This window comes from Lithobates pipiens, unplaced genomic scaffold, assembly GCF_037356315.1.
Source record: "Lithobates pipiens isolate NorthernLeopardFrog02 unplaced genomic scaffold, aLitPip1_a1.2 Scaffold_16, whole genome shotgun sequence".
In the NCBI taxonomy this organism is placed as follows: domain Eukaryota; kingdom Metazoa; phylum Chordata; class Amphibia; order Anura; family Ranidae; genus Lithobates; species Lithobates pipiens.
Window position 1 is genome coordinate 156,274,662 of NW_027507748.1, and position 11,381 is coordinate 156,286,042.

The following is an 11,381-nucleotide window of genomic DNA, read 5'->3' on the forward strand; positions in this document are numbered from 1 at the left end:
CTTTAGACAATATTCAGAGGGGCAAAAAACACTCATGCAAATGACAGCAGCAAGAATCTGTTGATACCTGCAGCTGTTTGAGTCATCTGTGAGCGGCTAGCTGCAGCCATTGAGCCTTGTGCTCTTCAATGACAGGTCAGCGGTGGGTGCAGTTATCCATGGCTGCAGTTTGTGTGCTTCCAGCAGGTAATCGCTGGTTGGGCAGACATCCACAGATAGCCAACCTCTCATTGAAGTGTACAGGGTTCGGCGGCCACAGATAGCCACTCACAGATGGCTGAAACAGCTGCAGGAATGAGCAGATTCCTGCCGCTGTCATTCAAACGGTGCTAGTCACCTCTGCGAATGTAGCCCTAGAGTCAACCACTCTCAACAAAGGTCCTGTGGAATCCCAGGGGTCCTCTGGAAGTTGCTAGGTGACCTCTCACCTGATGATGCCTGCACGATTCAAGGCCCAATGTCACTTGGCAGATTTTTTTTTAGATGTCTGTAAAGGGAGCATTCTTCCCAAGGACCCCAATGAGTTTATTTTAGCTGGGGTTCTCTGAGACCTGAAAATTATTTCAAGGGTTCCTCTGGGGTACAAAGGTTGAGAAATGCTGCTTTTGTTAATCTGTCTACGCTCATGTGTGGTACACATATCTTAGTTATTTCTGCAACATCATACTAACAGCTGTGTTAACATAAAATTATTGTTCCTAGTTAAAACAGCTGTAATACACATACGATTCTCGAAGATGTCTGTATTATTTGCATTCTCCAAAGAGTAGAAAAACGAAAAGGCATAACATTCCCAGCTGGCGGCCAAAGGCCACATGAGGTCTCGCTGTGTTACTACTGTGGTGGATCAGTTGTATCTGGCACATACATTTTGGTGCAGCTGTTTCAATGTAATTTTTGGCATATTGTGTGTCACATCAGTGGATGAAAATATCACCCCAAGGACTGGATAAAAGCAAGCAAAGAGCTGCATCTTGCCGCCGGGCCACAGTTTGGAAACCAGTGGTCTAGAGGAACACAAAAAAACTAACAAACGTGTAACTGTTGCCAGGTTTGCCACATTGTACAGTATGAAAAAAATCCTTCTAGTCCCCAAGGGCAGTCAGATTAATTCCAGGGGATCAAAGTACTATATTGCTTGGATATTTTTATATATGATCTTACAGCAAGTTGGCTTTTTAGAGGGAAGAACCCAGGGGTGACCATATCAGTGTTTTGCTGCCCCTTCATTATCCAATCACAAGTTGGGGTGGTCTTTGACTTAGCTGCATTAACTTAACTTGATAGAGAAAAGTGAGGTCCGAAACTGGTTGTGCAGTCTATTAGGGATTAGGGAAAAAATCTTGTCTCCAACAACAACTAAAGCACGTTTGTAGTCTCTGACCATCTCCTGTAACATGTACTGTATTTCAACAAAAAATGGGGCTGAGCATAACCACACACCAAGGCCAAGGGAAGAGAAAATGACCTAATATTTATTAGGATTTAAATAAATGGTGAAACTATGGTATGTGTTTTCCAGTACTTTTAGGATGGGGACCCAAAACTCCATACATCAACCAAAACAAATTGGGAGATTAGAGGATGTATTTCAATATCTCCCAATTAAAGATTATGGTGCCATCAAAAAAGAGGTTACATTTTGGAAAAAAAACAAAATGATAAAAAAGTGAAAACCCTGCACCACAATAAATGCTGATGATTTTCATACAATGAAGCCAGGGCATCACATAAAAATTACTCTTGGTTAGATATTCCAAAATAATGTTTGTGGTTTTCACCAATTGGGTTTACTGGCCACTGTGGTTGTCAATATGCCAACTCTGCCACCATACCGACTTGCCCCAATAAAAACATCCACTACCACAGGACAAACAAACAAATCGTAGGTTTAAATGGCAATACATATCAAATAACTCACACCTGCCAGTCATCCCCCTCCCCTAAAAAGAAAAAGGAATATAATAAAGCCCAAAGAGATGAAGAACTGATAATTCCTCTTCAAATTGCTCCTGGGTCCATGGCTCATCTCCTGTAGCATGTTTGCAGTCTCTGACCATCTCCTGTAGCATGTCTGCAGTCTCTGAACATCTCCTGTAGCATGTTTGCAGTCTCTGACCAGCTCCTGTATCATGTCTGCAGTCTCTGAACATCTCCTGTAGCATGTTTGCAGTCTCTGACCATCTCCTGTAGCATGTTTGCAGTCTCTGACCATCTCCTGTAGCATGTTTGCAGTCTCTGATCATCTCCTGTAGCATGTTTGCAGTCTCTGATCATCTCCTGTAGCATGTTTGCAGTCTCTGATCATCTCCTGTAGCATGTTTACAGTCTCTGATCATCTCCTGTAGCATGTTTGCAGTCTCTGATCATCACCTGTAGCATGTTTGCAGTCTCTGATCATCTCCTGTAGCATGTTTGCAGTATCTGATCATCTCCTGTAGCATGTTTACAGTCTCTGATCATCTCCTGTAGCATGTTTACAGTCTTTGATCATCTCCTGTAGCATGTTTGCAGTCTCTGATCATCTCCTGTAGCATGTTTGCAGTATCTGATCATCTCCTGTAGCATGTTTACAGTCTCTGATCATCTCCTGTAGCATGTTTACAGTCTCTCATCATCTCCTGTAGCATGTTTACAGTCTTTGATCATCTCCTGTAGCATGTTTGCAGTCTCTGATCATCTCCTGTAGCATGTTTGCAGTATCTGATCATCTCCTGTAGCAGGTTCATAAAATTACTAGCACAGGTGCAAAACCAGGTAAAAAAAAAACCCAAAAACGTTCTCTTACATGCCGGTTCACACCACCAACATGCGGTACTTATTTTCAGTGAAGTGTGGTGATGGCTTGTACCTCTACTACTGTGGTGACTTCCTTGAAGTCACTCAGCATTGTTGGATAAGCATATAATGCGCCTGTACATCAAGCAGCTGTAGACTGCCTATTGTAGATGCTATATTATCTTCAATTGACATATCAGTTTTTTTCACTAGCTTATTGTATTCTTGTGAACAAAAAAGTGAACCTTGATATCACAGTACACAAACTTAGTACTTGCTCTACCTAGGCCAAAATCAGGTGGACCCTGCGGTAATGGTCATGCATACCGGGCACCTGAATAGCTGTGTGTGTGTAGCAGCCATTTTGTTTGCGTCACAAGTCTCCCCTGCCATTTTGTCATAAGAATACATTGCCGCAGTGACCTTTCCCCCCTCCTTCCTTCACTTTATACAATACACAAACTGATAAAGTGGATGTAAACCCTTTCTGTAGGCTTGTACCTACAGGTAAGCCTATAATAAATCTTACCTGTAGGTACTATGAATATCTTCTAAACCTTCACGGTTTAGTAGATATTCAAACTTCAAGCAGCCGGTGATGTCTCTGGCACATTCGCCCTGAAGGGATGATATACCCATGCCATCCCTTCAGAGCTCCGTGTCACGGTCCGTGACTCCTATGCGCATGCACGGGAGTGAGGCCATTGCGGCGCAGCCAATCAGACGGCCGGAGGACACAAATAAAGATGGAAGCATCTGTCAGAGCCCACAGCGAGGCGGTACATGGCTTTGTTCTAAGGTAAGTGGGCAGCACAGTGGTATAGCGGGTAGAATTCTCACCTAGCAGTAACAAAGGATCGCTGGTTTGAATCCCAACCATGACACTACCTGCCTGGAGTTTGCATGTTCTCCCTGTGCATGTGGGGGTTTCCTCCGGGTACTCCAGTTTCCTCCCACCCTCCAAAGACATGCTTTTAGGTTAATTGGCTTCTGTCTAAATTGACCCTAGTATATGAATGTGAGTTAGGGACCTTAAATTGTAAATTGCTCCTTGAGGGGTAGGGATTGATGTGAATGTACAATGTATATGTAAAGCACTGCATAAATTGATGGCACTATATAAGTACCTTAATAATAATAATAATATTTTATTATGCGCTGCATATTATGCCTTTACTTTGCAGGTTTTTTTTTTTTTTTAAAGAACATTTGGTGCAGTTTACTTCCACTTTAACTAATGTCAAGACCTTATCAATCCATTGATCAGACACACAGACCTTTCCATTAACCAATCCACAATTTAAGTTTAGAAACCCTAATAAAACTGTCACTCTCACAAGCTTGAGCAATCCAGAGAACTAACAGATACCGGTCATAAATAGCTCAGTTAAAGGGGTGGCCAATACACATCTCTGCAGACGGGTTATCAGTTATAACTCTGAAACTTCAGCATGTTTCATGAAATAATAATATCACAGCCAGAATATAGATTTACATTATATTACCAAAAGTACTGGGACACCTGCCTTTACACGCACATAACCTTTAATGGCATCCCAGTCTTAGTCCGTGGGGTTCAATATTGAGTTGACCCACCCTTTGCAGCTATAACAGCTTCAACTCTTCTGGGAAGGCTGTCCACTGGTGCTTTGTGCACTGGTCCAAATCATTTGGTGGAGGGGGGATTATGGTGTGGGGTTGGCTTTGGCCCCATAGTTCCAGTGAAGGAAACTCTTAAGGCGTCAGCATACCAAGACATTTTGGACAATTTAATGCTCCCAACTTTGTGGGAACAGTTTGGGGATGGCCCCTTCCTGTTCCAACATAACTGTGTACAAACAAGGTCCATAAAGACATGGATGAGTGAGTTTGGGGTGGAGGAACTTGACTGGCCTGTCCACAGTCCTGACCTCAACCCAATAGAATACCTTTGAGACGAATTAGAACGGGAACTGCGAACCAGGCCTTCTCGTTCACATCAATGCCTGACCTCACAAATGCGTTCCTGCAAGAATAGTCAAACATTTCCATAGACACACTCCTAAAACTTGCGGACAGCCTTCCCAGAAGAATTGAAGCTGTTATAGCTGCAAAGGGTGGGCCAACTCAATATTGAACCCTACAGAATAGGATGCCATTACCGTTCAGGTGTGTGTAAAGGCAGGTGTCCCAATACTTTTGGTAATATAATGTATTTACCTCCCTCAGTTAAAATAGTGTTTCGAGCCTCAACATCGCTGCCCTAGTATTGGGAGCAGAATCAGCCCTTCAAATAACTACTCTGTAGAAAGTCCATAACATAAACGTGCATGCATGTTTATACACTGAACAAGAACCTCTGGCTCTGTCCATGTCAAGTAGAAAAAACAATCATCTGAAAAAAACAATTTTAAATAAATTCTTCCGTTGAGATAAATTAGTGTATATGGTTGTACCAGAGAGACCATAGATATTGGCTGGTCATAGATGTGCCGCCATGTTCACAGAGAACAGACACCACATTTGTTCATACTTTGGACACACACAGTCGATTCGTGGTGACATTTTCCAACAAGCTGGCAAATCTCCTTTTGTGTGATAATGAGCATTTCTGATGTCAACAAGTGTTTGCTTTGTCCTAACAAAGGCTGCATTAAATTAGCTTATTCACGCACATTTCATTTTTTCTACTGAACTGGCCCAGGAACAGGTAATGCATTGACAACCACACAATGGGTTCTCATCCAATCAGATTGTTCAACAATCTGTGCAATTATGTGTCTACTTTTAATCTATAAATACTAGTGCAAATAAAAAATAAAAGCCCAATTGAACTCTTATGATTTATTACTGTAAACCCTGTGCTGGCAGCACATAGGAGAGTCAGACCGCTACTCTCACACAAAGCATCGGCCTGGCTCTACACCAGCTTGACACCCCTGAACACTGCTTCTCAACAGCACTGTTCAGGGAGTGGGCTATCAGTGAAGAGTATGTTAAAGTGGTTGTATACTCATTTTTTTTACTTTTACCTACAGGAAAGCCTATAATAAGGCTTACCTGTAGGTAAAAAAAATATCTCCTAAACCTGTACGAGATATTCCCCTCGGTATGCGCCGCTGACTGCTGACTGATTCTCGGCTGAAAGTCTGGCAGTGGCCAGACTCGGCCGCGATGAAATCTCCCGCGCGCATGCATGGGAGTGACGATATCGCGGCTCAGGCCACTCACAGCTCCGGAGCCGCGATACCCGGAAGAAACACCGAGGGAGCATGTCAGCTCCCTCGGCGTGGATCGGGCCAGATGTCGAGGCCTCGTTCTAAGGTAAGTATTTCATAATGAGCTAGTATGCGGTGCATACTAGCTCATTATGACTTTTGCTTTGCAGGTGGTAAAAAAAAAAAAAAACATTAGCGGGTTTACTACCGCTTTAACTCTAGGCCCCGTTCACACCTGAGCGTAGCGTTTTTGATCATTTTGTCATGCGTATTTGTGCGTTTCCCAACGTTTTTGAGCTTTGATGTTTTTTTTTTATTATTTTGTTGCTATGTTTTTAGATCTTGTCATCCACTACCTGCTCCAAAAACGCCCAAATCTGCCCGATTCGAGTGACAAAAAAGGGTCCAGAACTTGTCTGAGCTTCAGGCGACTTGGAGTGGAGATGTGAACCATCTCCATAGAGAATAATGGATTTCTTCCCCTCAAGCATTTTGTAGCTTCGGGCTTCAAGCTAAAAAAACGCTCAGGTGTGAATGGGGCCTAAGTGTTAAAAAGTAAAATAACAGCAGATTTATTACTGTATAAGCAGCCTGACTGCATTACAGTAATAATCACAAGGGCTCAATGGGCTTTAAAATTAGTGCTAAAGGAAGTGCTGCCATATTTGTCCTCATGAATGAAAGATACTGATTAGTTGGGTTGTCCATTACCATCAAGTACACTGGATTAAATAAATAAGGGAATCTGGTATGGGCAGGAAACCAGCTTCTGCCTTGCAAGTCCTCAGTTCAAATCCCAGCTAGGACAAATTCTGCAATGGCGTTTACATGTTCTCCCTGTGTTTTCATGAGTTTCCATCTAAAGACAGATGAATTGTCTCCTGTCTAATTGGCCCTAGTATGTGTGTGCATGCATGTGAGATAGGAACCTTAGTAGGCTCCTTGGGGGCAAGGACTGATGTTAATGAGAGGGATCTTACACTGTAAGCTTCTTGAGGCAGGGACCGATGTGAATGTAAGGCGTATATAAAATGTTCTGCAATAATAGTAGGCAACAAAAACCTTTTTCTTTCGTACATAGATGTGATGGTGGCTGTCCACCTGGGTGAAGTTGTGTTTGGCATATCTGGTGCACTACATCTGGGCCCTCTATCACATTACATCTAACTGAACGACACTGCAGCTGCTCTAATTGTGCATGGGAAATCAAGTGTTTGTACAGATAAACTGATGCCCTGTCTTCTGGTTGATGCAAAAAGAGCAGGTGTGCACATCTCATGGTACAGAGAATCCAATGTCATACTAGGCTAGACAGGCTACATTGGCCAACTGTACTGTACAATCTAATGTGCCAAATTTCCATGACATTGTATTATGCCTGAGCTTGTTTGACAATATCAGGAATAATAGGAACTACTAATATCCTTTAGACAGTTTTTCATACAGTCTGGTCATATGTACTACGGGTAGGGAGATTCATATTCTTAAAGTGATAATGCAGCACTTTGGTTGAAGCTCTTGCTAACACTGCAGAATGAGTCTCCAGGCACCTTTAAATCTTCGGCTTTTCCACTGCGGGCTTTTGGTGAGTTTGCTGAGGTGACACAATGTTAATGCTATGAGAATTAGATGAATTTCAGCCCATAATGTAAGTGCTTTATGTACTCCGGACAGGTTACCATTCATTTCTGCATCAATTCCCAATACACTCTATGTGTTTATGTAAATAAATTAATTATGGTAACGCTGAAGGTGCTGTAATATAGTCACAGATGAATAAAAATCACCCACTCAGCAAAGAGCCTGAAATATGGCTGGAGCACAGATAATTGGTGACTTATCACCCTCTGAAGGGAGCAGTACCCTTCACCCAAAATAAAGACGCAGCGTACACCCCCTTCTCCCCAAAATAAAGACCCAATGTTTACCTCCTTCTCCCAAAATTAAGGATCCAATGACCAGCCCCTTCACCCCAAAATAATGCCCCAATATCTACCCCCTTCTGGCCAAAATAATGCCCAAATATCTACCCCCTTCTGCCCAAAATAAAGACCCAATGTCTACCCCCTTCTGCCCAAATTAAAGTGGAGTTCTGGCGAAAAAAATTTTTTTTTTTTTTTTTGCATCCTAGCATTATTGCAATTACATTTAAATTAAAAGACTATACAATGTTTAAGATCACTTGTTAAAAAAAATATAACTTAGTTATCTTTTATGCCCCCGTTTGTGTCCGTTTCCATCCTTAATGTGGGCATGTGAAGCCCAATCTACATTGCTTCCTGGATTACCTTGGTAGAGATGCATGCTGGGTAACCAGCATGCACTTTCTCGATCGCTCACATACGATTCAAAGGTGGCCGTGGCGCCGAGCACAGTACTACCCATAGACTCCTGGAAAATGATAGCACAGGTGAGGGAGGAAGTCTCAAGGAGCTTCGCGGACCAGGAAGTGGCACATTACAAGGACTACATAGCAACAGGCCCTTTCTGGTAAGTATATAAAAAAATCCTACAAATGATTTTTTCTAGGTTAAAAGAAGTCTTTTAATGTAAAAAAAAATTTTGGGGTGGAACACCGCTTTAAGGATTCAATGACCAGCTCCTTCACCCCAAAATAAAGACCCAATGTCTACTCCCTTCTCCCCAAATTAAAGATCCAATGGCCAGCCCCTTCACCCCAAATTAAAGACCCAATGTCCACCTCCTTCTCCCCAAAATAACGACCCAATGTCTACCCCCTTCTCCCCAAATCAAATATCCAATGAACAGCCCCTTCACCCCAAAATAAAGACCCAATGTTTACTCCCTTCTCCCTAAAATAAAGACTCAATGACAAGCACCTTAACCCAAAAATAAAGAACCAATGTCCACTCCATTCCTCCCAAGATAAGATCCAATGTCCACCTCCTTCTTCCCAAATAAACACCCAATGACCAAGCCATTCTTCCCAAAATAAAGACCCAATGTCCACCCCTTATCCCAAAAATAAAGACCCAATAACCATCCCTAGTCTCCATAGAAAAGATCCAATGTCCACCCCTATCCCCCCCCCCCCCCCAAATAAAGACCCAAAGTCCACTCCCTCTCCCCAAAATAAAGACCCAATGTCCACCTCCTTCTTCCCAAAATAAACACCCAATGACCAAGCCATTCTTCCCAAAATAAAGACCCACCACCCCTTATCCCAAAAATAAAGACCCAATAACCATCCCTAGTCTCCATAGAAAAGATCCAATGTCCACCCCTATCCACCCCCCCCCAAAATAAAGACCCAAAGTCCACTCCCTCTCCCCAAAATAAAAACCCAATGTCCACCTCCTTCTTCCCAAAATAAACACCCAATGACCAAGCCATTCTTCCCAAAATAAAGACCCACCACCCCTTATCCCAAAAATAAAGACCCAATAACCATCCCTAGTCTCCATAGAGAAGATCCAATGTCCACCCCTATCCCCCCCCCCCCAAAAATAAAGACCCAAAGTCCACTCCCTCTCCCCAAAATAAAGACCCAATGTCCACCTAATTCTCCCCAAAATAAAGGCCCAACGTCCACCCACTTCTCCCCAAAATAAAGGCCCAACGTCCACCCCATTTTCCCCAAAATAAGGACCTAATGTCCAACTCTGTCCCCCCACAGTAACGACCCAATGTGTACCCCCTTCTCCCCAAATTAAAGACCCAATGTCGATCCCTTTAAAATAAATACTCCATTGGACTTTTTTTTTTCTGCCACGTCGTATACTACTACTACTACTACTACTACTACTACAAATAATTATACTACACTTTAGAAGTATGAATAAAACACGATATCTAAAAAGCATAGCTTGATTTTTATTTTTATCCGAAATATCACTTCTGAATTGTCAGTATTTACAACCAATATGGTTATGTATTATCAAAGTGACAAAAAAAAAAAAAAAAAACAACAGCAAACATACAATTCCAGTTACAAATGCATACAATTATGTCACTAAGTATGTGTAAGAAAAGCATTACGGAGAAAATATGTAGGCTGTCATTGCCGACCTTTTACTGAAAAATGCTAGTTGCCTGGCTGCCTCTGACTTGAATTCTCTCCGAGTCACGAAGCCAAGCAAATCACAGGTATAATCAGAACACTTGATCTACCTACTTGCTGAAGGGAAGCAGCAGGATCAGCATGACAGCCTGCCATGTGACATTTTTCAGAAGGTCATGAGCAATGGCAGCCTTCATCTTTCTTTTGGTGCCCTTTCATAAAATCAATGCATGCAATGCCTGCCACTTTCTGTATGCCACGGGATGGACGACAGGCGGCGCCAGGCGCAGTCTTACCTCCTCGGTGGGAGATGTGCCTACATCGGAACTTCTGCTGTTTCCTCTTGTGCAGCAGATTGGGGAATTTCAGGAGCAAGGCAGAGGTGAGGATATATCCACTCAGGGTGGTCAGTAGGTAGAAGGCGGCTGACATGGTGCACCTGCTGCTCAGGTGAGCTACTGGATGGAAGGAGAAGTGTGTTGTCAGTGCTGGGAGGATGCCCTGTGGGAGGGTGGCTGGGGACCCAGCAGTGGGTGCTGCTTGATCACTGAGATCCCATAGTAGATCTCGTTGGTGATAGATCTCTTCTAGTTCAGGGTGTACAGGTGATAAGAGATGTCAGCTCCTTGTTGGCTGATCATAGATTAGATCGTGTACGATGGCAGCAATTCAGAGAAGCAAAGGTTCGGGCACAGAGCTGTCATACAAGACAAAGGGTACCTTGCATGGAGGATGGCAGTGTGGGATTGTAGGAGGGAAGCGGCATGTCCTTGGGAATCCTCCTGTGGTATGGTGCTGTTAAGGCAGACACAAGAATCGGGAGTCTCTGCTCTGCCCAGCAGGCTGGCTGCACTGCACCAGCTTCCTCTACTAGCCGGTTTATCTACACTTGTCACTGCCAGAGCACTGCGCATGCGTACTTCCGCCTTCGCTGGCTCGCATAACAAAGAGCTACAGAGCACATGCGCAGTCCCGAGTCTAGCGCTAAGTTTATATTAGATGGGAAAAGCTCGGCTGGGATGAACTGCTGATGGCTGGATACAGCACCGCACACTTCCGCAGTCATCTCACATTACATGACTGCCCATGAATGAGCCTTACCATGGGCAGTGAGGTGTTCACCTGGCATTTTCTAGAATGATGCCTGAATGGTGGTCATACACATGTCCAATCATCAATTTATATTCCGATCGGCTCTTTGTGATTGAATCAATTCTGCGTAAATTGATGGCGCTATATAAGAACCTTAAATAATCTGTAGCCAACGTTCCATTCGATCAACATGACAAACACTGGGAAGTGGATTGCACGATAATTCGATCACAAATTAATGGTTGAATCGCTTTAAAAAAAATAAAATGTATTTAACCCCTTTGCGCCTAAGG

General features: G+C 43.2%; 1 protein-coding gene across 1 annotated transcript in view; it reads right to left on the reverse strand.

The window, feature by feature from the left end:
- GDPD1 (glycerophosphodiester phosphodiesterase domain containing 1) overlaps positions 1 to 10,894 on the reverse strand; it is a 162,828-nt gene extending 151,934 nt beyond the window's left edge. The window contains exon 1 of the mRNA XM_077480689.1: positions 10,293 to 10,894. Coding sequence (XP_077336815.1) covers positions 10,293 to 10,428 — 136 coding nt within the window. The 5' untranslated portion in view covers positions 10,429 to 10,894. The remainder of the gene's footprint in view (positions 1 to 10,292) is intronic.
- Between the last annotated feature and the right edge of the window lie 487 nt (positions 10,895 to 11,381).